The following is a 26,373-nucleotide window of genomic DNA, read 5'->3' on the forward strand; positions in this document are numbered from 1 at the left end:
TCCAAATGGGTTGGTCTGAACTCCAAAGAGGACTGACTTAACTCTAAATGGGTCAGTCTTAATTCCAAATAAGAGTGATATAATTCCAAATGGGTCAGTCTTAACTCAAAATAGGAGAGACTCTAAATGAGTTGGTTCTTTTTGGAGTTCAGACCGACCCATTTGGGGTAAAAACCACTAGTATCTAGTCACTCCTACTTGGAGTTAAGATTGACCCATTTGGAGTTAAGAGACTCCTACTTGGAGTTAAGATCGACCTATTTGGAGTTAAGATTGACCCATTTGGAGTTAAGATTGACCCATTTGGAGTTAAGAGACTCCTACTTGGAGTTAAGATCGATCCATTTGGACTTAAGTCACTCCTGTTTGAAGAACAACTCATTTGGACTTAAGTCACTCCTATTTGGAGGTAAGACTGACCCATTTGGTGATATTTCTGTGAAGTTATATTATAGTAAATAATTAGAGTTGAATTAAACTTATTTTTTCCAAAAGATTTCTACTCATTTTTGCTTATTCAGTATAAATGTGTTACTCATTTTGCCAGTGTTCGCTTTTTTATATTTTCTGATTTTGCTGACTTGTTGCTTCTAATTTGTTTCTGAAAAATTTTCTTTTGCTTCTGACTTTTGGCACTTTTTAACAGGGGGTGGGTCTTAGAAGAAGGCGTTCACCTGAACTTTCGATTGGTCAAATGATTTAGAGTGACCCATTTGGGAGTAAGCCACTCCTATTTGGAGTTGGACCAGTCTGCAGGAATACATACGGACAAGTGGGACAGATGGACAGAGAGCAGAACGTGTGTGGAGCATCTTTCAGCATTCTGGGTAGAAAAAGGTACGCTTCATAGTTTTAAAACTGCATATAACAGTAGAAGGCAAAAGGGGTTAATGGTCTTCTTCCAGGTAACAATGTTTGGTTCCCAAACAGTTTTGGAATTAATCATATTTGGTTGCTCTTTGATTTTCCAGAAAGGTTCCTTCAGGGAAATAGAATGTTCCTGTTTGGTTATACATTATGGTTCTGAAAATGTCAAACGTGTGGCTTGTGGTGTATAGAATGAAATTTAAAAACAGAAGCATTCAATGTGTGCTCTCTATAGTTCTCCTTGTTGATAACACATCAGTAGAATACCTAAAAAAATGCAAATTATCTTGCAAATCAAGTTCAAGGGGTCTCACTGTAATTCCAGCTATATACAAATACACAGCGAAATGATACCACCAGGATCATTACTTCCAGGACCAACAGAGCAACACAAGTGCAAAACAATACAATGTACACAGTGCAGACAATTCAGTGTAATAAGTAAGAAAGACTTACCATAAATACAAAACAGAACACAGTGTACTGAACTGAGAATATGCAGAGTTTGAGATTCAGCCATTGACAAACTGCTACAGCAGCACTGAAGCTGAAGACCAGGTGGTCTATAGGCAGCTCTGTGAAGACTGTATTTATTTATACCTCACAATTCAGCAAAGTTACCACATACAGATGCCGGTGCCTTGTTGCCTCCGTCTTAGAGTGGTGGCTGTGATCGTGTGTAGTTTTGGGTGCAGTTCGGTTTATGAGGCTGCTCACACTGTGAGACATGCGACCAAAATTTACGTCCATCCATCCGATCATCCGACTGCTCAATCGGAGCTCGTTTGGGCAGTGAATCAGGCACCGCTTCCCCTCTCACACTGCACGACAAACAACAGCCGATGAAGCAGAAATTTGGCCTGATCATGAAATTCAGTCCATATCAGGCTTAAAAAAGGCACAGTGTACGCCTGGCTTAAGCATTTAAGAACGGGAGGTGTGTTCCTTCTTTTACTGTATTTTGAATCAACTGAAGCTGTTTGTCTTTTTTAGGAGTCCAGTTAGAAGACCATTACAGTAATCAATCCTGCTAGAACTAAAGGTGTAGGTTCTTCTGGTCTGTTTTATTCAGAAAATGTCTACTCTTGTTGATGTTTCTAAGGTGAGAAAATGCTGTTTTAGTACTTTGACGCGACTACTACAACTGAAATCAGAGTCCATGATTACGCCAAGGTTATGGCTAGTTCTTTAGATTTTAGGGCTCTTGAAACCAGGTAGGGCTCTTGTCCCATCCAGTCAGTGAGGAGCTCACCGCACTTACAAAGTGAGTTATAGAGACCATCGTTGCTTGGGGGGATAGCCTAGTAAATCTGTCTATCATCTGTATATCTGTGATATCATATCGTTTTTAGGGTTTGACCAAGAGGAAGCATGTATCATTTAAATAAAAGTTCCCCAAGAATTGAGCCTTGGGGCACACCACATTGCTGACACTCTCTCAGAAATATTATTTTCTATTTCCACAAAATATTACCTTCTTTGCAGGCATGAATGAAAACATTTTAGGACTGTTCCTGATGTCCCACTTAGTTCCCAAGTCTATTCTTGAGAATTTTATGGTCAGTGGTATCAAAGGCAGTGCTGAGATCGAGCAGTAGTAGAACAGATATTTTTCCTGAGACCATATTCAAATGAATCTGAAGTGTATCCACTGATATTGGGTTCTTTGAAAAGTTGGTTGGTAACATATCAAGACTACAAGTGAATGACTTGGGATGACTCACTGTATCAATTAAAATTTCATGAGTAATAACACTGAACTGGAACCTTTTTTGCTTTGCAGTGTTTGAAATTAAACGCAACTCAATTTTGAACCCAATCATCTGCTAAAAACATTATTAATCTACATAATGTTTTGTACTCGTTTTCATATCCTTATTCAACTCACCTAATTGTCTGACACCAGCAGAGATGATACAGCAGAGAAAAAACTCTTCTGTAGTGTCACTAATCTCTGGTTTAATAGCCTTGTATTTATGGATATGCCTATGATATGATTATCATGACACTTCACATAAACTGAATATCTTAATGTTATTATATTTAGCCTTTATGTTCATTCCAAGTGTCTCTGAGATACAACACAGAAAGATATTACAACCTTTTAAAGACCAAGACCTGGGCCCAAAGTTTTATAACACACTGTAATTACGGATCAGTAAGCTTTAGTATGTAATATGTCTGATTGTGCTATTATAGATTGACATTAAAAACCAGAAACATCCATGACATGATCTCACCAGCTGTCTCTGTTGATGTCACCTCATTAGAATGCATAGAAAACAAAATGCAAATAACAAGGTACAGAAAAGGAAGTAATCTGTAGGTAATGTAAAGCAATGATACAAAGGTTCTTTCATGTAGCACCTTTCATACACTGTGGTTATTCAAAATGCCTTGCAGCTGAAGAGCATTTGAGAAAACAAAGGCTCCTTTAGAAATGCTGTACAGCAAGAATTCCCAGTCCTTGTGTGTCCCAGTCCCTGTGTGCCTCACACTGTACCTTTGTATTTCACTCATGTAGCACACCTGATTCTACAAGCTTCTGAAAATGCATGTAAACAGCTGCTCTGTCTTTGCAGTAGTAGAGATGTGGCACCCTGACAGTACATAAGAGCTGTCATCTGCGGTTTGACTGGTCATTAGGCTGATGGACCGTTTAATAAACCCAGCATTGAGAGCGCTGGGTTCAGCCACAATGTCACATTCGCATTGTTTGGACCCCATTGAAAACACAGGGGACTGACCAGTGATGGGTGCAGTTATGCTGTGGCCATTGGTGGCGCCAGAGAGGGGCTTTGGGGTGCTGTAGCTATCCCTACAATAGCCATATCACCCCCATAAGCACCCCCAATAATTCTGTGGATTATTCAGAATTTTTCATTTTTAATGCATGAATACCATAATTTCTAAACCAGGCACCAGTGAATAGCAATACAAGTTGGAGACTCAAAACAAGAGTGAACCTAATGGGGCTTCCAGTTGATGTTAATAGGTCTCATGAAGATGCTGATGCAATGCTAATAGTCACTGACCAGGACCAAGAAAGGCCAGAGGGTGGAGATGAGGAAGGGGACCTGCCTGCAATTGCTCCTGAGGATGCTAGCACTGCTGTAGATGTCATTTGCAACCATTCCTAAGAAGGGCCCAAGATGCCCAAGACAGCCAGTTCTTTAAAAATACAGCGCACGGCCATTCAGCAGAGAAGTTTTAACATAGGTTGGTTGGATCAGTATGCATGGCTGGAATACAGTGTGTTCAAAGATGCAGCATTTTGCATTGCTTGTTGGCATTTTTTAAAATGAGGGAACAGATTTAATTTGGAGCCAGTGACCTGGTTGGACAGCAGGCGAAAAGAATCAGCATCTCTGAAGAGTCATTATGAAAGTGTGGGACACAAATTTGCAATGAAGTCATTGAGTGGGTCTAAACTAAAACAGACAAGCAGCTCAAAAACAGAAAACATGCTTGACAAAGGATATTTGGTGTTGGTTATGGAGAACCGGACACCATCGCCTTCACCACCACCAAAACGCACGACACACTGTTTTGTTATGTATATGTCTAATGGTTCAGTCCACTTTTTTCCTCCTCCATTGCCTAATATAGGTTTAATGCATGGGGCAGTTTAGGTACTAATTCTGACTCCCCATAACATTCATAAAGCATTAGGTCTATGGAATGAAATATTGTTGATTCATTAGTCAAGGTGTTGGAAACTGCCAGCACGAGTTTGTAATCTCAGAATCTGAGGCTGAAATGTGCACAAACCAGCCAAACTAAAGAGGAATGTGAGTTGCGGTCCACATATGTCATGTTTGAACATTCAAAAGAGCCGTCTGAAACCAAGCACTAGTTATTCAAGCATTAATGCCTCTCTATCATACAGGTAGAGGTTTAGAAACTAAAAACCAGGCCTGCCTGAAAGATGAAGTTTACCTCAAACTTTGTCAAACTTTGTCAAAATACACATTGTTATTGGTTGTAGTGCAGCAGCTAATCTGATCAATTCTACAATCTTAATTATAATACAATTTTTTGCCCATACCACCCAATACTATTGAAAATAAAACAATAAAAAAAAATCATGCAGCCTGTGTTCCTCTGTAATTGAAACTGTTTTTCTTGGCACAAGGGCTGATTCATCCTTCACCCGGATACATCTGAGCATCAGGACCCAAGCAGCAGAATTATGCAGTGGAAGTGGAGGCACTTCTGTACAGGCATAACTGGATTTCTAGTTTTGCTCCTGTGTGTGGGAGTGTTCCTCTTCATCAGTGAATACAGCTTGCTGGCAGGAAAGAAGGACCACCAGGTGAACAGTGTAACTCACAGAGCGCAGAAACTGGAGAGGAACCATAGCGTGACCAAGCAGAACATGTGGACAGAGGAAGCAATGTCCCCTTTTCCAGCAACGTCAGAGGGAAACCTCAGCTCCATTCTGGAAGACTCCTCCCAGCAAGGGCTGAAGAAATCTGTGGAGTCTAATGCCAGTTTCAGTGAGGAGATAATAGCAGAGAGTATCCTCAAGGTAGAACCCTACAAATACATCATCAATGAAGAAGACAAGTGTCAGGAAAAGGATCCTTTCTTAGTGTTATTGATTACCGTTCAGCCCCAGCATGTTCAGGCCAGGGATGCCATCAGGCAGACGTGGGGGAATGAGAGCGTGGCTGAGGGCGTGGGATTTGTACGGCTCTTCCTTTTGGGAATAAGAGAAGGACTTACCACCAGCCAACTGCAGAGCTCCATAGAGGCAGAGTCTCAACAGTATCATGACATTATCCAGCAAAACTACATAGACTCGTATTACAACCTTACCATCAAGACACTGATGGGAATGCACTGGATAGCAACGTACTGCCCAGGAGCTAGTTACGTCATGAAGACGGACAGTGACATGTTCGTCAATACGGAATACCTCATCCAAAAACTTCTCAATCCCAGCCTTCCGCCAAAGCTAAAGTATTTCACTGGATTCCTCCTGAAAGACGAGCCCCCAATCAGAAAAAATGACAGTAAGTGGTACATTTCACCAGAGGTGTACTCCGACGACATGTACCCTCCTTTTTGCTCAGGAACTGGATACGTCTTCTCAGGCGACCTGGCAGAGCTGATATACAGGACTTCTCTGAGCATACGACGGCTGCATCTTGAGGATGTATATGTAGCGATCTGCCTGGCAAAACTGAAGATAGAACCAGTTCCTCCGCCCAACAAATCCCTGTTCAATGTCAACCGGGTACCATACTCCAGCTGCAAATACAGCAAACTGATAACCTCTCATGGGCTCCTTCCCACTGAGATAATAAAGTACTGGCAGGACCTGCAGAGGAACAAGCACAACGCCTGCTAAAGTAAAAGTTCAGACGTTCAAACAACTAGAACTGGAACAACTCTGGAAACGTTTCATTGGGGGGCGACCCAGTTGAAAGTGGGAACAGAGGTGGTCCAGACCCTTTGCCAAACAGAAGTTTGATAAGCACAAGAACATTCCTCGGAATGAGAGAAAAGTAACCGTTCTCCATCAGAGAACAACTCAGTTTCACAAGAATTAATGTAAAGCTATAACGATTTCCCTCAACGTAAAGGTATAACGATCAGGGTCTGAATAACTGCAAGTCTGTAGCATAAGTAGAACCTGACCAATATACACCATGTGGCTGATAATATCAGCCAATATTGATCTCCCAAAGATCATACTTATAACAGAAAACATGTAAATGTAAAGCTAACCTATATCAGAACAAAAACATAACATACAAAGCCTTTCTGAGATAACTAATATAAAATAAGAAAGATAATCCACAAATATATATATCATGGGTGGGCAATGACTGTTGCAGAACAGCCTTTTTGCAGACTGATGTTTTTAAAGACTGATGTATTTACAGACGGATGTTTTATCAAATAAAATGAGTTTGTGTCCTTTATATACGCTGTATAAATCTGGTCAGTTCTCTTGCTTACAAATCTCCATCTTTGCACTCAGTCCCAAAAACTGAAAGTGTGCAGAATAATCCCCATGTTGATGAAGAAGCACATTAGCCCTACATGGTTTTGCAATGTATGGGTTAGTGGAATTTATGGGAAGCCAATTCAGCTATGAAGAGGAATAGTTCTGATGAATTCCTCACAATTCATCCATCATATGTGATGTCATGACACTTAAACAAAGCTGGGTGTACGCTACACGATCCATACAATCCCAGCAGCCTGTATGAAGACAGAAAACGGATTTGATGAAGTTTCTTTATAATTACATACATATATACATTGTCATACCTACTGCTGGTCATTCTTCTCTGTGACATCAGAGGCCGCAGTCCCGTGAATTCTAATGTGGGGTAGTCACTTATCTGTCATTAGATGAATGGGCTGCCCTGGTCCATGACAATGTCATTGGGTATTCCTACCTGACCACAGTGCAGAAACAGTTCCCTAGATTGCCTTAGATGTGGCTTTTCTTAGAGGGACTGCCTCTGGGTAACATGTGGAATAGTCGTCTACGACTAAGATGTACACATCTTCAGCGTCTCAACAATGTCCATCCCAATCCCAGTCCTATTATGGGCAGCAGAACAAGGGGAGCAGGAGGCAGTTTCTTCAGGAAGGTGAGCTGACACCGGCGACAACCTTGGCAAAAGGTCTTTACCTCTTTGTGAATAGACGTACAGTAGAAACGAGGAGTGATGTGGGCGAGGTGTCTTCCTAGCAGGTGATGGTGGGCTAGGTGCATTACTGCATCTACCCAAGACCTGGGGACCACCAACACTTCTTGGACTTCTTCCGGGAGATGGTGGATGTAGTAGAGAAAATTGTTTTTAAGTACGTGTTGGGGGTGGTCATTGTGAGCGAGGGACCCCACTGCTGACCAACACATTCTTCCAGGCCCATTGTAAGTGCTCAGCTTCTTGCTGTTCTTTCATAAAGATGCTCTCCGCCCGGACCTGTTGAAAGAGCAAGACAAGAGGAAGGCCATCTGTTTTCTGTCTTAAAGTTCTTTAGTCTTGTATCTATAGGCACCTTATCTCCACAGGTTTGCAGAAGGACAGAGAATATCTCATGAACACTCCTCTTCTCCCTTTAGCATGAACCTCACATTCATCTTGGCTTCGTCCTTTAATTGCAGCCTGACCAGTTCAGTGCGATCTTCATCTGCTACTTTCATGACTTTACAGGCAGACTTCATCGCTGCGACCCACACTTCAGCGTTTGTCACCTTGTTTAGTTACCACCAAAGTCTGGAAGCTTGCCGTCTTGGGGGATATACACAGCAGCTGGGGTTCGCTGAGCATCCACCTGTTGCGCTATGACATCTTGGGGCAGAGAAAGGGCCTTCCTTTGCTCTGTTTGAGCCTGCTGCAAGGTTCCAGACTACTCTGCAAGCCGCATTTGCATCACTGTCTTTGTACCTATATGAACAGTCTGTTGATACCTATCTTGTTGTATAAAGTGACTGGCAAAACACTAATATGCTTGTGTATATGTAAAAGCAAGCCCTAGCCCTAGTAGTAAAAGCAAGACCAAATCTAACAGAACAGGTAAAGCGCCCCTACAGCGAAGTAAGCGTCACAGGCGGTGCTGGAGCCTATCCCAGCTGTCATTGGACGGAAGGCAGGATAAACCCTGGACAGGTCGCCAGTCCATCGCAGGGTAAGCATGCACAAAATAATTAAACAACTTTCAATGTGAAGGGAAAATACTACTGGAATTTATTTTATGAGAGAATTCATCTTCAGTGATTGTTTGAATGAAATTAAATTAAAAGGAGTAAAATTACACAATTGAATTTAGTGTTCTTATTTTCTGTTTCCCCGTGTCACGAGGTCATTGAGAACCTGTGGTCAATCCTCAGAAAGAGGGTGGACAAACAAAAACCCAGAAACTGTGATCAACTCCAAGCACCGATTAGGCAAAAATGGGTTGCCATGGTTCAAGATTTTGCCCAAAAGGTATCGACTTACCTCAATTTCTCACCATGTTTCATTAACTCACTCACGTGAGGTGGTACATCTGATGAACAACCTTCGCTGGCCCCTGCAACGTCCAGCCTAACCTGGTCCGAATTGCAGCAGGGCCTCCTGGAGGGCCTAACCGAACAGGTTCCACAGGGATGATGAGGTGTGGGTGGTCCTGATAAGCAGCAGGAGGTCAATGTGAGGAGCAGTGAAGGCTCCGGTTATGCAGTTCTTGGTCTTTTGGTTTGAAGGGTACAGATGCACCACAAAGAGTGCTGGCCCCTGCATCGTCCAGCCTAACCTGGTCCGAATTGCAGCAGGGCCTCCTGGAGGGCCTAACCGAACAGGTTCCACAGGGGTGATGAGGTGTGGGTGGTCCTGATAAGCAGCAGGAGGTCAATGTGAGTAGGAGTGAAGGCTCCGGTTATGCAGTTCTTGGTCTTTTGGTTTGAAGGGTACAGATGCACCACAAAGAGTCTGCACATACAGTCTAATTGTATGCAATGTTAAATCTTCTGGGTGCCTTGCAGGCCAAGCTTCTGTGTAGTAGGTAGCAACACTGTTCTCTCAGTTCCATCATCCAGTACTGCGAAGGTATCAAGCTTCTGGTCATCATGATGGATGAGAACAGATGCAATCTTTAAAAGGACCCTAGTGCCTTAGTGTATACAGATAGAGCACCACAGTGGTCAAACTCTCCTCATATTTCTCCTTTGCTGCTAACTTATCCTCTAGTGGTCATAGCAGCATGTCAAGAGAACCAGGTGCAGTTGCTTGTCCCATGCTGGTGTGAGAACCTCCTGCTGTGAAAAACAACTCACGGCTCTTCACAGAGATATCAAACAATCCTGTATAACTGACTCAATAAAAAAATCAGCATTTAAACTAAAATAACACTTTTATAAATAGAAGTTGATAGATTTGCATGTATAATTTTGATGTATATATAACTGACATTCAAGGAATACCAAACCAGGCAAGTATATTAACTGACTTTGACTTTTCTTCCATAATATCAGTGTTAAAAAACTCCTAGTGGTGTCAAAGTCTAACTGCCTGTCTGCTGAGGCTGAACTCTTTTATCTTCCTGTTCTTCTCTAACTCCATGTCTTTTCCTAAACTGTTATTTAAAGATGTTTATTACTGATAAAGCACTTGCATTTGTATTGAGGTTACTCTTTTACTTGGTTGTTATGAGAGATAAAACAGATACTGTAGGTCAATGTGAGCGCCTCAGAATCACTCACGTCCTTTTTAATGATGTCCGTCGTTAAGAGAGATTCTAGAGGCATGTTGGAATTTGTTGATGTATCTCTAGGTGGCACTAGCTGACTATAACAGCAATTCCACTACTGAAGGACGCCTCATCCTCTTTCCTCTTCCATTAGAATGTGTGGACACTTTACTCTATAAAGCGTAAAAGGGAATTCCAGCTCTCTTAAAAATTCTCTGCATGTTCCAATCATGAAGATGTAAGCAGAGTAATTCAGAGTGTTTTGGTGTGAAGTGCTGAGGTTGCAGCCTTACAGTCCTTCATGGTGGAGAGACACTGTGCAGGGCACTGTAAGACAAAATAGTCCCCAATGGAAACATATTATTATAAGACTCGTGTAGGTTCTCTGGTGGTTCTGGATGGTAAATAAAGTGTCTATATCTGTGTTGTAGTTATGGCGACGCCTGGTTCCCATCACCACCACTGTAAAGACATCTGGACCATTTCACACCAAACCCTCTGAATCTCTCTGGTTACACCTCATTATTAGTTAATACAGACGTTTTGCAAAACCAGTGAAATTCCCCTATGAATAAAGGAAGTAACTGTGACTGAAGCCATATTATCTCATTATGTAATGTTTTAGCAGTTCCTTATTTCCTCCGTTGAGACCAGTCTGAAGCATACAAGCTGTTTATTTCCTTTCTAGTGTTTCACTGTCAGTGAGTACGCCTACACCCCACTGATACAATCATTACTGAAGTTTTGGACTAAGGCTTAAGTTAGTCCACAACTCACTGCAAAAAGCTGTGTAATCGTGTTTTAGAGGAAAGCAAATGAAAAAAAAACTTCTCAATTACGCAGACATTTTCCTAAATGGGTGGAATTCCTCTATAAAACAGTTACACATAACACATAACACAAACTGTCTCCCACAGAAACATCCTTTCCAGCTCACAGATGTGGTTATAAACACTGTGTTGGTTGTTTTGGACGACTGTGTTCAGGGACCAGGGACGGAGCCTCCACCTGAGCTCAAACTACACAAATTCCCCACTGTGTCAGAAACCCACTTATCTTATAATGAAAACTTTAAAGGGGAATTCCACCCTTTTTTGTTAGGTGTGAAAGGGTTCAGACGTCTTTACAGTGGTGGTGATGGGAACCAGACGTCGCCATCACTACAACACAGACATAAACACTTTATTTCCCATCCAGAACCACCAGAGAACCCACACGAGTCTTCTGAGTTTATATGGAATGTTGATGACGGGAAAACAGTAAATCTAAAAAATAAAAAAAAAACACCAAAGTTTTCTTCGGGGACTATGTTGCCCCACAACATCCAATTCTGCCGCTGTGACTTTCTCTAGAACAGAGCATTTCACACCAAGTCACTTCGAAGGAACATCTTAATGATTGACCTGTGCAGAGAATTTGAAAAAAAGGTGGAATTCCCATAATAAATTAATTAATTTATTCCCGAAATGCTTGAAATATTGGATTAAACGTAAAAATATATTTTAGTGTCTAGTTTATAAGCTTTAAATCTATTTTATTATTGATTTAAATGCACTATTGTATATAAAATAACAACAACAAGAACCGTACAGTCAAACAAATGAAATCGCTCTGTTGGTTTTTATCAGTTTTCTCTCATTGTTACTTAACAAGTACATGCAAGTCCGTTATTTCAATGGACATCTTTCCCACTGGCTCCTTATCTGCATGTAAACACGGTCACTAAAGTACCTTTTTACCATTTCAGAAATATCACTAAAGACCTTCTCTATCTCAGACTAACGCAGAGAAACTTGTTGCTGTGTTTGTACAGCAGAGTTGATCACTGTAATGATCTTCTTACTGGAGAGAACAGTCCATCCTGTACAACTCGTACAGAACGCAGCAGCACGGATCCTCACAGGACCAACACAGAGAGGTCATATCACCCCGTTTGCACACTGCACTGACCGCCTGGATCTTTTAGGAGATATTTTAAAGGTCTGCTGTTGGTTTTTAAAGCTCTAAATGACCTTAAAGCTCCTGAATGTCTGTTTATGCTGTTAAATCTGCAGACAGTGACCTTCTGCAAACACCTTCTGTAAAATCAGAGGGGAACTGTCACGGCCCTCAACCCTCTGAGAGGGCATGTAATAAAATTTGTGAGCAGTACTAACTGTATCTACTCATGTGTTGAAAATCAACACCTAAACAAATACAACCCCAATTTCAAAAAAGTTGGGACGCTGTGTGAAGTGTAAATAAATCTAAATAAAAACAACGTAATGGTGTACAAATCTCATAGACCCCTATTTTATTCACTATAGATCACACAACACATATCAGATGTTGTAAGTTGAAATTTCACCATTTCATGACAAACAACTCATTTAGAGCTTGATGGCAGCAAACCATCTCAAAAAAGTTGGGACAGATGCAACAAAACGCTGGAAAAGTAAGTGGCAATAATAAAAAACAGCCGGAGGAGCAATTTTCAACTAACTCACATGAAAAAGAGCATTTAAGAGAGGCAGAGTCTCTCAGAAGCAAAGATCTGGCACCAATCTGAGAAAAACTAAAAATTGAGGGAAAATATCAGTAAAATGTTCCTCAAGACTTTGGACATCCCACCATCTACAGTACACAATATCAGCAAAAAGATTCAGAGAATGGACAAGGCCAACGATCAATGCTGGATGCTCGTGATCTTCAGGCCCTCAGGCAGCCCTGCATTAAAAACAGACATCATTCGGTACTGGAAAATCACTGCCTGGACTCAGGAACACCTCTAGAAATCACTGTCTGGGCTCAGAAACACCTCCAGAAATCACTGTCTGTGGACACATTTCTCCATGCAATCCACAAATGCAAGTTGAAGCTGTATCACGCAAAGAAGAAGCCACATGTCAACACGATCCAGAAATGCCACTGCCTTTTCTGGGCCAAAGCTCATTTAAAATGGACTGAGGCAAAATGGAAATCTGTTCTGACCAATCTTATCTTCCCTCTAAATGGGTGGGCTTCCATTCCGCCTGCCGTGGGAAGATGAAGCTAGTGGAAAAAACCCGAACAGCTTTTTGGTTCACGATGGAAGCCGAGAGAAACGTTACAGGTAGTGAGGAGGACATCATTGCACATTTTTTACGCATAGACACTTTTAATGAAAAGTTGGAGTTAATCAGCAACAGACGACCTACACCACAGCTTAATTTGGTGCAAAGAACTAAGGCTTCCGAGAGGCATTCCAACTCCAGCAATTACACGAGGACGAGGGGATCGAGCGAGGAGCAAAAGCTCTACTGCTGGGACTGCTGGCTGTGTGGCTCAGAGAGGGGGTCGTGGGCTAAGGACAGATTTTGTGATTTAGAAAGTTTATCCAAGCCAGCCGATCGCTATCAGAACGAAGCAATTATTGAGTAATTTAAAAGCAAAGGGTCAGTGGTGTGATCATCAACCACTTCATCCAAAACACACGGGGCTGGACTTTGTTTTTAAGTAATGCCCGGATCAGAGGGCAGGTTATTTAAGATCTTCCAGGCCACCCTGCCAGCTGATTTTATTCTGGCCGCCACCGCCACCGTGTAACATGAAGGTTTCATCGGGAAAATCACCAGCCGTTTTTCTGACGCTGAAGTGTCGCTCATGGCTGCTTGGCTGTGTGTGCGGTCACGGTGTGAAGGCTTGTATGAATTGTTGTAGATTTAGTGCAGCAGGAGCCCATCAGGAACCCTGGCCCATCTTTCCATATACCTCTGAAGTGCACACACAGCATGCATGTTTTTTGTGAGGAGGGTTTGCATTTTGCTTAAGAAACAAGCTATTTTGTTTCCCCTCTGCATTTCTAAGGCCGAACTATCAGCTTATCGGCTCATTTTTGTGTCTTTACGTTTGCAGTACTTTAGGAGAGGACACAGTAAACTAGGATAGGTTATTTTTAGATGTGGAAAGAGGTTTGAGAGTCAAATATAGAATAATATGATAAGATACAATAAGAGAAAAAATATAGAAACCGTGGAGATGAAGAAAAATGAAGATCTAACGTTTCTTTGGCGTTTCTTTTTAACTTGAACTGTCATTGTCTTGTCTATTACTGTAAAATATTATCACCTGTCTTTAAAGCACTTTGGGCTTCCACTGGTGTGAAAAGTGCTCTATAAATAGAAGTATTAGTATTATTGTTATTATTATTATTGTAGATCCCTGCCTGCTCAATGGACAGCACTTGGAATCATTGCGCTGCTTGAGTCAACCCTGCTCGCTGCGAAAGTGTGGAAGTGTGAGAAAGTAGATATGATTCATGCACAAAGTTATCAAAAATGAAGGTAACTTCACTTAATGTTTTTGAGGCAATAAGTTTGCCTGATTTTTTAAAAATAAAGTCAACGAATTAAAGTGTCATTGGGCAGAAGGCAGGATACACTCTGGACAGGTCGCCACTCACAAGGCAGACAGACACATTCACACCTACGGGCAATTTAGCACATCCAACAGGCCTGACTGCATGTCTTTGGGAGGAAACCCCCACAGACACAGGGAGAACATGCAAACTACACACAACAAGGACCCTGGTCACCCGGCCGGGGAATCAAACCCAGGCCCTACTTGCTGTGAGGTGACAGCGCTACCCACCATGCCAATGGGTACATTGACACTGTTGCCTGAAAGGGATATGTGCCATTAAGTTCCTACAACTTGGGAAGCAGGTAGTTGTGAAATAAGTTTCGTAAAAAAGTATTTCTTGCATAATCGGCCGAGTGCTGTACCCAACAGAAGTGAACACACACACACAAAAGTCCCACACACTTCAAAGTGAAAGTGTGCAGGTCATTAAATTCACACTGAATTGCAGTGAATAACTTTGCGTCACATTAGATCATAATAAAATATATCCTTTTCTTTTTCTGACTGTTTGTGAGGACAGCGCTGTGTCTTTGTTCAGCACGTCACAAAGACCAACCGTTCCCTGATGTGCTGATATGAAAATGCATGTGGAAGTGTGTACATGCCTGCTCTGTGTTTGTTTTCTTTACTGTGAACCTATTTCGCTGTAGGTATTTGCTATGGGACCTGGTATTACCAGTTCTGAGCGCTGAACCATAAAAAACAGTGTTTTTTCACATGGCTCAGCACCTGCAAAACCAGCCTACGCAACCAGCATGGCCATGCATGACCGACATGAGAAGCTTGCCCGCTCTGTACTGTTTCTCAGCAGAGTGTTTTTTCTAATAATGATGAAAAACAAGAAATCGCTGGTTGCCTTTTATTTACTTCATAATTCAGAAATTCACAGTAATGATATGATCCACTAGGAACGTCATTAACAAAAAAACATGCTTACACTGGCAAAGAAATGGAGGGTAACAGTTTATTTTGAGTGCGTAGACGATTAATAAACTCTTAAAGTATTAGTAACATCAGTGCAGTAGCAGTAGGGCAGCCTACATCAATGAGTACACTGAGGTAAATATCTTGAAGACGTTTAATGTATACATCACATGTATTGCTGATGTGTTATATGACGTGACTTTATAAGTTACTAATCCTAACCCTAACCTAAAACCTAATCCTAACCTTAACCAAAACCTAGTCCAGTTAAACTCCTGTTACAGAAAGTTGTCAGCAGCATTTCTACAGCAGCTTGTTAGGGATGTTCAGATGGTCTGTGTTGACCTGGTACATGTTCAGGTACCTCAAAGGGTAACATCTACAAATATGAATTTGGACCCTCCAAATAACATGAAAAGCTACTGATTTCAGCGAATGTATTTGTTTGGTTGTTTTGGATGTAACGGTGGCGTGGTGGGAAGCACCGTCACCTCACAGCAAGAAGGGCCTGGGTTCGATTCCCCGGCCGGGTGACCAGGGTCCTGTATGGAGTTTGCATGTTCCCCCTTTGTCTGCATGGGTTTCCCACGGGTACTCCGGTTTCCCTGCTACAGTCCAATTGGACGTGGTAAATTGCCCATAGGCGTGAATGTGTCTGGCTGTCCACCCTGCAATGGACTGGTGACCTGTCCAGGGTGTATCCTGCATTCCGTTCCTCCAGCAACCCAGAAGGAGAGGTGGCTTAGAAGGTGTGTGAGTGAGGTGTATAAATGCCTGCCAAGTTTAAAAATAAAACTCACTCTGTCACTCATACTAAATGAAACCTACATGCCGGCTGACACTGGTATGATGTAAGCAACACAGCTAATAAAACTGATGGATGTCCCACCCTGTGTCCACGCTGGTACAGACTTGTCACTTCTTGCTGCTCGGAATGCTGCTCGCTCATCGCCTGAGGGCATATTTCTGAACTCAAGCTGACTGTTGGTTACTGCGGTTTAAATGACAACAAGCACAAATGAGATGCGTCCCTGTAAAAAATCACAAAAAGCTTAATCCGAGTATAAATCTGAGTATAACTTTGGCATCGTCAGTTTTCCGGTTTTGGCTTCTCAGAAGAGTTCATAATAACTGCTTAAAGCAGGGGGGTGGGGGGAAGCGGTCGTGGGCTGGTGGTTAGGGAACCGGCCCTGTGATCGCAAGGTCACCGGATCGATCCCCAGAGCCCACAGTATGTAACTCAGGTGTTCTTGAGCAAGACGCCTAACCCCCAACTGCTCCCCAGGCGCTGTGTGTGTGCTCACTAGTGTGTATGTGGTGTTTCACTACACGGATGGGCTAAATGCGGAGGTGGAATTTCCCAGTTCTGGGACCAATAAGGGCCACTTAATTGTCAAGTCAGTAGGATTATTTTTTAATTCTACTGGTATTTTTTGCTTTTATATCCATAAACGTAAACGGCGCAGATTCACTTATAAGTTCATTCTTTATAGACTGGCGTTTTTAGGACCATGAATGTCAGTGATTGTCATGCATTCTGAAACAAACAGCTGTTCTCATATTATTTTATTAACCGTTTAGCCTCAGTCAGGAAAAGGCTCATAAGACCATGTTGTGACCGACCCGTGCTTAGTGTTATGACTTAGTGTTAAGTTTATTAATATAGAATTTCTCTTACGCTACTGTCATTTGAAGTGCTTTACAAATGAGAAAATACAAATAAAGGAGACTAGAAAAAAAAGTGAAGGAGAACAGAAATCAAAAACATGATTAAAACAATGGATTTTAAAACAGAAAAACGAAAAAAAAAGAAGAAAATCTTAATTGAAAAATAATGAAAAATAAAATAAGGATCGGTAAAAACGAAATGAAAAAATCAGGGTCATTACTTGGAATTAAGACCGTTCCGTGTGAACTACGACGAATGGGTTTGGAGTTAAGGCAAACTTGTCTGAAGTTAAATCCTCCTACATGAGTTGATCCAGCTTGCAGGAAGAGACTGTGACAAGCCGGACAGGCAGCACAACGTTACAGCGAGAGTAAAGGAAGGGAGCGGGAGCATGCGGCAGCTTTCTCGGTGAAAAAAGGTAATTTTCACAGCTTAAAAAGGGCACATGCGCCTCCATCAAACCAGGAGACCAAAAGGGTTATTAGCCTTGCGATACAATAACACAAATCAAAAGCTCTTTGTATTTTCCGCACCTGTGTCACAAGCAGCTCGCTTGTTCAGAAGGCGCTCGAATTTGAATAGGCTGCTGTGTTTAATCAGTAGAACAGGACAAGCACGCTCTGTCACTCAGACAAAATGAAGCTAAAGAAGGAAAGCTGAATGAAGTGATAGGTGTTGGGTGTACCTGAGACTTTGTCCAAGCACAATTACTCTAACACCACATTGTTAGAGATCCTCAAACAGTTTTCCGATGTGAATTTTTGGAAGAATAGTTTAAATGCCTTTCTAAGGCGGAGCTCCCATTGTCTAAATTTCCTCACAGTGAGTTAGGAGAGATGGGGGGGGCATACAAAATAAAGGTAGACAAAATTTGGGCTGATCTGTCAGTGTTTTGCTGGGTGTCAATGACGTACCATCAGATTTTAATGTGTCTTTTCTGTAGTTTCTGCAGATTTAAGATTTAAAGACTCTGAGGGAGAAGCGGCTTAGAAAATGTGTGTGTGTGTGTGTGTACGTCGCTTGATCGTGAGCCAGACCTTCACAGCCCCTCAGGATGGCAGCAAACTACAATAAGCAGTGCAAACACCATCAGATCCTTCAACCATCAAACAGAGCCTGGCATTACGTGGGAGAATAATTTGCCCCACTCGCTGGAACACAGTGACGCAATCCAACGGCAGACAGCCAGTGGGCAGAAATAACTACGCCTCCCTCGCAGTGACATAATATGATAAATAGGTCAATTTTAAGTTTAGGTTGACTTGAGTTTTAAAAGAGGATTTAATTCATAAACTGCGCTACTTAATAATACAGCTTAAATTTGAATAGACCCCTCCTAACCTCTAATCAGCTATCAAATCTTTAACCGACAAAGTTTACACTTTACTCACTTCTGCCGAGCAGAGGCCACTTCCCTTTCACAATTGACATCAGTGGTGAACAAACCCAGTTCGTGCAGTTCACATGGCTTTACCGACAACACATAGTTCTGCTGTTTCTGGCAAGTGGAGCAGCCTGTGATTGGTTTGGCAGAGCTTCTAAAAGTAAACGCAAAGTTTTAAAAGTGTGTCTGAGGAATAGTTGCTCTATTTCTATTCGGTTCCAGTTGATCTATAGCTATTCATTTGCCTTTCTGATTGCATGAGATCATAAGTCCTATCACACCACGCAATAAAATATGTTCATACTCTGAAAACATTGATGAGTTAGTGCAAGCTTTGAGTCTATCCTTGAGATAAGACATACAGTTCAAGTAATTGTGGAAATTATAGTCTGTGACAGAGATTCTAATACTTGCCACGTTCAACACTAGCAGCAACTTCAAGACCGATCTGGTAACATGCATTATTTCATATTCAGTATTCTCAGCTCCAGACATTAGGATTAAGATGTGACCCTTATTAGTCTCACAACAGGGAACCATCCGTGCGGTGAACCACCACTTACACACTAGTGAGCACACTTGCCTGGAGCGGTGGGCAGCCCTATCCGCAGCGCCCAGGGAGCAGTTGGGGGTTAGGTGTCTTGCTCAAGGACACCTCAGTCATGTGCTGTCGGATCAGGGGGTCGAACCGGTGACCTTCCAGTCAGAAGGCTGGTTCCCTGGCCTCCAGTCCACAACTGCCCCACACGATGGTTGAGAAGCGACGTAGCCATCATACCTTACCTCAAAAAGTACAGCTAAACGTCAAATGGCCCCCTATGTGGCAGAGCGGAGGGGTAAATTAAGTAGCACGACTACGCCACCTAGGGGAATTTTACCCCTAGGAAATATACCTGGGACATAAGCCCAAGGCAGAAGGACACGCTGGTTCGACACACTTGGACAGAGACGTAATGCCAATGTTCTTTCAAAGTTTATTAAGGATTATTTAAAATCTCCCTCCCAAGACAGGTCAGGACACAAGCCCCCTACTGGACCCTGGCACAATAAAAAGACACAAATACAATTAAATTTAATATCCTATGGATCCATATACAATTTCATAAAATTCTGGTGGCAAACGGAACAGGGCTAAGGGGCTCACCACAGCAGAAGAAAGTATGAGAGTAGAGGGGGGGGGGGGGGGGAGCACCAACACTACACACCACAGGTGATCACACTACACACCTCAACGCCACACAAAGTGCTCTATACTACAGGGAAGGTGAAAAAGGGACTCCGCCACCCAAATCAGTCTGCCTCCCGCTTTGGCCCACTGCTCCTGTCCAACCAGAAGAAAAAAACAAAAAAATAGTTACACCAGGGTTTGAGGAGGAAGGCTAACAGCATTGGCTAATAAGTGCCACTGTCCTTACCCCCTCATACAACACCGTCCAATAACCCTCATAAAACACACACACACACACACACACACACACACACACATATAACAAATCAACACTACAGCCCAAGAGCCAAATTAGAACAAAGTAAAAATCACAAAAAAAACAAATAAACAAACAGACAGAGAAACAAATTAGAAAAGGACAATATTACTAAACAAACATAAAATAAACCAAAATTAAAGAAACAAAAACAGTCCTAAGCCAACCCATGGCAATACAGCAGGAATCTGAATCCCAAACGTAAATTCCAGACAAAACAGCAGCACCACAGAGAGCTGGAGACACCAGCAAACAGTTCTGGCCAGAAGACCTGCAAAACACACAACAGCAGCTAAAATGGTCAACGCAAAATACTGTCCAGCTTACAAATTAACAGGGCGTATACCTACCAGCATACAGCACAACAGTCTCCCCCGCAGGAAGGATAGGAACACAGGCCCCCCCAGCCACAGCAAGTAGTAGCCACAGCGGCGCAGCACAGCCCTTATTCTTACTTAACTGCAAGTGAAACTGTGCCGGCAAAGCCGCAGAGCACCAACACCGGCAAGAACACCGCAAGCCAACGGCACTATAACAAACCGCGGAAGCGGATTAATGATTAAAACCTGCATTGGAAGCCTTCCATACAAAAACCCAAAAATACGGGTACCTTATACTCGTTGAAGAGTGAGCCAGAAAGGAGAATCAAATGCGTCCATGCCAAACACCGCCACGCCGGATGCCGTAGACCCGGAAGTAAAATGCCCCGAAAGGGAGAGGGGGGGGGGACAACAGGTAGCGCACCTACAGGCAGCGTTCTCCTGCCCAGATATAGTGTGCCAAGGACCCGCCCAACAATTTAAAGTGGGTGTTTGTTAAACAGGAGGTGTAACAATTTAACCACCTCCTGCTACAATCTACCCCACCATCTTGCATCGTCGCCCCGACGATGAACTAACCTAATGAAACTAGCACCAAGGTCTAAACAATACTGACTGTGCACTTAACACAGACTCTTGTAGTGCCTCTGCCCTATTGGCCTCAGTACGTACTGTACATGGAAGACGATGAATATTAGAGTGCTGACCCGCTGTAGGGCGCGCAGTACGGCACAACAGGTAGCGCACCTACAGGCAGCGTTCTCCTGCCCAGATATAGTGTGCCAAGGACCCGCCCAACAATTTAAAGTGGGTGTTTGTTAAACAGGAGGTGTAACAATTTAACCACCTCCTGCTACACCTACATAGTGCAATGCATAGGTGGTGCTGAGCAATTTGGAACGTCCAGCTGTGATTTTTCTGACCGATATTGCACTTGCGATTTAAACATTTGTTTCCTTTAATTAAGCTCCAAAACACTGTCACCAGGAAGACCAGCATATCCATATACACACACTATCAGGTTATCAGGTTAAATTTCCCACTTTTTAAAAGTGTAAACTATCCATCCATCCATTTTCTAAGCTGCTTCTCTGTCAGGGTCGCAGGGGGGGGGGGTGCTGGAGCCTATCCCAGCAGTCTTCAGGTGGAAGGCAGGATACACCCTGGACAGGTCGCCAGTCCATCGCAGGGCAGATAGACAGACACAGACAGTCACTCACACCCAGGGGCAATTTAGCATGTCCAATTGACCTGACTGCATGTCTTTGGACTGTGGAAGGAAACCGGAGAACCCGGAGGAACCCCACGCAGACACGGGGAGAACATGCAAACTCCACACAGAGAGGACCCTGGCCGTCCGGCTAGGGAATCGAACCCAGGCCCTCCTCGCTGTGAGGCGACAGCGCTACCCACCACGCCACGCCGCCCCAAGTGTAAACTAATGTAGAGTATAAATCAAATGGCAGCTCTCGCGGTCTGAAATATACTAAAAGGACCAAAATCTTACCATAAATACAAGCTGTTTCATTTTCCTTGCTACAAATGGTTTCACTAAAAAATATGGGGAATGGCAAAGCTTTCATTTTTCCAACAGCCAGAATGACAGGACACACCTGATTTTGTGAGGTTTAGGCTCTAGGTGTGTCTAATCTTGCCCAAACAAAACCTAACACACTGAGTATACAATTACTGTGTAGGCCATGAAAGGAAAATTACTGCAGAAAACAAAGCAAGGCACAACCTCTGACACACACAGAGATTTCGAAATCCTAAATCCTTATGTGGCCCTGTCACTGGTATAGAGAATTCCACAGAGGTCATGTTTGCTAGGTTTGAAATAAGGATGACCAGACGAATGAGATGCAGCAAAGATTAATGAACGAGAATGCATTGTCGCGTGAACAAACATATACAAAATAAGGGACAATAAAGGTAAGCAAAGGGACCCAAAGCAAAAGAAAAAAATCTAGAGCTCTTTGTTTTCTCAGTCTCCGAAATAAAGCCTATCGAAAGAAAAAAAAAAAGTTGAAGCTTCTCGTTTTTTCTTTGGGAAGAATCTCAGTCGTGTAGTTTAGTCGTAGTTTAGTCGTGTTCAAAATAAAAACCTCTCTCAAAACGGGCTTAGGCCACCTTTCCAAAACTGACTCAGACAGTCTTTACAGGAAAATGTGAGGACTGCGACAACTCTAATTTGTGCGCACCACAAAAAAAATTAACCCTCACTTTAGCTGGGTTACATCTACAGATCAAAACTGCGGCTCATTCATTTAATTTCATTCCACAGAATCAGGGATGGATCCCAGTGGACAACATGTTGATTTATATTATACTGCTTTCAAAAGAGCCTCCTGAAACCAGGCCCTAGTTATTCGAGCACTGATACTATTTCATCACCAAAGTCAATGAAAACGTCGCCTCTCCGGAAGATGTTTGCCTCAAATTTTTCTTGGAAATTAAATGTTGGTTTTAGAGCTTCCGAGGCAGATTGAAGGAATTCCAATGGCTTTGAATCACAAAACCTTTAGAAATTCTCATCCAGGGCGGTTCACCTAACAGAGCTGAATTAGCTGCAACAAGGGAAGCGGAGTAGCTGTGAAACTTGAATGTTTTGCCAACAGTAAAGCAAAGCTTGAGCCAAATTTGGTGTTGAATGGCCAGGAGGCTTAAAGAAAAGGCAGTTTGCTTAATGCCTTTGATCTGACGATTCCAGACATACACTACGATATATACACATATCAGGCTTCACATTATGAGCACCTCCTTGTTTCTACGCTCACTGTCCACTTTATCAGCTCCACTGACCGTTTAGTTCCACTCTGTAGTTCTACAGTTACAGACTGTAGTCCATCTGTTTCTCTGATACTCTGTTACCCTGTTCTTCAGTGGTCAGGAACCCAGTGACACTATGATGCACTTTTCTTGGGCTCTATTTCGTCATATAATATCTTACATGGCAACATAATACAACTGTAATGCAACATTTATTGTCACATCATATTTACACAGGTGTGAAGATGAGTGAAAATCTCCCTTGTAAAATTTAAATACAAAAAAAAATATATGAGAAAAATTACATACATATGCACATTAAACTGTGTATGTATGTATATATATATAGAAATGAAACTTGAATATAAGTTAAAGTAGTGTATAGGTTATATAGCAGTTTAGATTTACTGTCCTCTAAAAGAACTCAACACACAGCCATTAATGCCTAAATATCTGGCAACACAAGTGAGTCCACCTCACAATGAACATGTCCAAATTGTGCCCAGTTGTGTCGTCGTCCCTCCCTGGTGTCATGTGACTCATTAGAGTTACAGGGTTCCAGGTGTGAATGGGGAGCAGGGCTGTTAAATTTGGTGTTTTGGGTTCAATTCGCTCACACTGGCCACTGGATATTCAACACGGTACCTCATGGCAAAGAATCTCTGAGGATGTGAGAAATAGAATTCTTGCTCTCCACAAAGACACCTGGGGTATAAGAAGACTGCTAACACCCTGAAACTGAGCTACAGCACGGTGGCCAAGGTCATTCAACGGTTTTCCAGGACAGGTTCCACTCGGAACAGGCCTCGCCAGGGTCGACCACAGAAGTTGAGTCCACGTGTTCAGCGTCATATCCAGAGGCTGGCTTCAAAAAATAGACAAATGGGTTTTGCCAGGATTGCTGCAGAGGTTGAAGAAGTGGGAGGTCATACGCCGCACAAAGCATCAAGTCAGTCTGCATGGTCGTTGACCGAGAAGGAAGACTCTTCTGAAGCTAACGCACAAGAAAGCCTTCAAACAGATTGCAGAAGACAAGCAGTCCAAGAACATGGATTAGTAGAACCATGTCCTGTGGTCTGACGAGACCAAGATAAACTTGTTTGGCTCAGATGGTGTTCAGCATGTGTGGCGGCGCCCTGGTGAGGAGCACCAAGAATGGCATCATGGAGGAGTGGAAGAGAATTCCAGTAGCAACCTGTGCAGCTCTGGTGAATTCCATACCCAAGAGGGTTCAGGCAGTGCTAGATAATAATGGTGGTCACACAAAATATTGACACTTTGAGCACAATTTGGACACGTTCACAGTGAGGTGGACTCGCTTGTGTTGCCAGCTGTTTATACATTAACGGTTGTGTGTTGAGTTCTTTTCAGAGGACAGTAAATCTATACTGCTACACAAGCTGTACACTAAGTACACACACACACACACACACACACACACACACACACACAGTGTGAGATCACAGTGAATCTGTGGAGGTGAGGTGGTGATTGTCCATGGATGATCATGATGACTCAGAGGTGCAATAACAGGTCTATAGACTGACACAACAGCACTACTGGCTGTTCAGCAGCCTGATGGCCTGGGGGAAGAAACTGTCTTGGAACCGGCTGGTTCTGGATTTTATGCCTCCTCCCACTTGGCAGCTGTGAGAACAGATGATGGCTTGGGTAGGTGGAGTCCTTTAGAATCCTCTTGGTCTTCCGTCAGGCAGCAGCTGTTGTATAAATCCAGAAGGTTTGGGAGCTGGACTCCGGTGATGTGCTGGGCTGTCCACACCACCCTCTGCAGAGCTTTCCGCTCAATGGCAGAGCAGTTCCCATACCAGGAGGTTATGGAGCTGTTAGGATGCTCTCCACAGTACATGTAAAAAATTCTGAGGATGCAGCGGTTCAAGCCAAACCTCCTCAGCCACCTGAGGTGGAAGAAGCGACATTGTGCCACTGTGAAGTCCACTGTGAGCTCCTTGGTCAGATGACTGTCTTGGGAAATGATTACAGCAAAGACGTTTTGTTTATGTAGTCCATTTAGAAGGTATAAAGCACTACGATCAGTTTTTAATGATACAGGACCTTTACAGGCTCTAAACACTTAATAACCTTGCAATGCCATGTTATGTAGGTAATGTTAGAAACACACCATTTGAAAGCTTATAATAGAAAACAAAAAAGCAAAAATAATGACATTGCTGTTCTCTGCCTACAGATCTCGACACAACGGCTGATTCATCCTTCACCTGGACGCATCTGAGCATCAGGACCCGAGCAACAGAATCATGCAGTGGAAGTGGAGGCACTGCTGTACAAGCATAACTGGATTTCTAGTTTTGCTCCTGTGTGTGGGAGTGTTCCTCTTTGTCAGTGAACACAGCTTGCTGGCAGGAATGAAGGACCACCAAGTGAACAGTGTAACTCACACAGCACAGAAACTGGAGAGGAACCACAGCGTGACCAAGCAGAACATGTGGACAGAGGAAGCAGCCCCTTTTCCAGCAACGTCAGAGGGAAACCTCAGCTCCATTCTGGAAGACTCCTCCCAGCAAGGGCTGAAGAACTCTGTGGAGTCTAATGCCAGTTTCAGTGAGGAGATAATAGCAGAGAGTATCCTCAAGGTAGAACCCTACAAATACATCATCAATGAAGAAGACAAGTGTCAGGAAACGGATCCTTTCTTAGTGCTGCTGATTACCGTTGAGCCCCAGAATAATCAATCCAGGGATGCCATCAGGCAGACATGGGGGAATGAGAGTGTGGCTGAGGGCGTGGGATTGGTACGGCTCTTCCTTTTGGGAATAAGAGAAGGACTTACCACCAGCCAACTGCAGAGCTCCATAGAGGCAGAGTCTCAACAGTATCATGACATTATCCAGCAAAACTACATAGACTCGTATTACAACCTTACCATCAAGACACTGATGGGAATGCACTGGATAGCAACGTACTGCCCAGGAGCTAGTTACGTCATGAAGACGGACAGTGACATGTTCGTCAATACGGAATACCTCATCCAAAAACTTCTCAATCCCAGCCTTCCGCCAAAGCTAAAGTATTTCACTGGATTCCTCCTGAAAGACGAGCCCCCAATCAGAAAAAATGACAGTAAGTGGTACATTTCGCCAGAGGTGTACTCCGACGACATGTACCCTCCTTTTTGCTCAGGAACTGGATACGTCTTCTCGGGCGACCTGGCAGAGCTGATATACAGGGCTTCTCTGAGCATACGAAGGCTGCATCTTGAGGATGTTTACGTAGCGATCTGCCTGGCAAAACTGAAGATAGAACCAGTTCCTCCGCCCAACAAATCCCTGTTCAATTCCAACCGGGTACCATACTCCAGCTGCAAATACAGCAAACTGATAACCTCTCATGGGTTCCTTCCCA

The 26,373-nt window shown here is 43.0% G+C and overlaps 2 protein-coding genes and 1 long non-coding RNA gene across 4 annotated transcripts in view; 2 read left to right on the forward strand and 1 right to left on the reverse strand.

Moving 5' to 3' along the window:
• Positions 1-5,290: 5,290 nt before the first annotated feature.
• On the forward strand, positions 5,291-6,800 carry LOC108430711 (beta-1,3-galactosyltransferase 2-like; the record flags this gene model as incomplete). The annotated part of the gene is made up of 1 exon (XM_017703360.2): positions 5,291-6,800. A coding segment is annotated over one exon (933 nt), but the record flags the coding sequence as incomplete, so codon positions are not given.
• A 10,565-nt stretch (positions 6,801-17,365) lies between these two features.
• LOC108430712 (beta-1,3-galactosyltransferase 2-like) overlaps positions 17,366-26,373 on the forward strand; it is a 9,416-nt gene continuing 408 nt past the window's right edge. The window contains exons 1-2 of one of the 2 annotated variants that reach the window (XM_017703361.1): positions 17,366-17,453; positions 25,199-26,373. The exon at positions 25,199-26,373 is cut by the window's right edge and continues 408 nt beyond it. In XM_017703361.1, the coding sequence (XP_017558850.1) occupies positions 25,269-26,373 (1,105 nt within the window). In that variant the 5' untranslated portion in view covers positions 17,366-17,453; positions 25,199-25,268. Of the gene's footprint in view, positions 17,454-24,943; positions 25,028-25,198 lie in introns of those variants that run through there. The other variant, XM_017703363.1, reaches the window with a different exon arrangement.
• Positions 19,375-20,580, reverse strand: LOC119265661. The gene is made up of 3 exons (XR_005131686.1): positions 20,514-20,580; positions 19,647-20,432; positions 19,375-19,457 (listed from the first exon to the last, which is right to left on the reverse strand). It is a non-coding gene; the product is annotated as an uncharacterized LOC119265661 (long non-coding RNA).

The sequence above is a fragment of the Pygocentrus nattereri genome, chromosome 2 (genome assembly GCF_015220715.1).
Source record: "Pygocentrus nattereri isolate fPygNat1 chromosome 2, fPygNat1.pri, whole genome shotgun sequence".
NCBI lineage: Eukaryota > Metazoa > Chordata > Actinopteri > Characiformes > Serrasalmidae > Pygocentrus > Pygocentrus nattereri.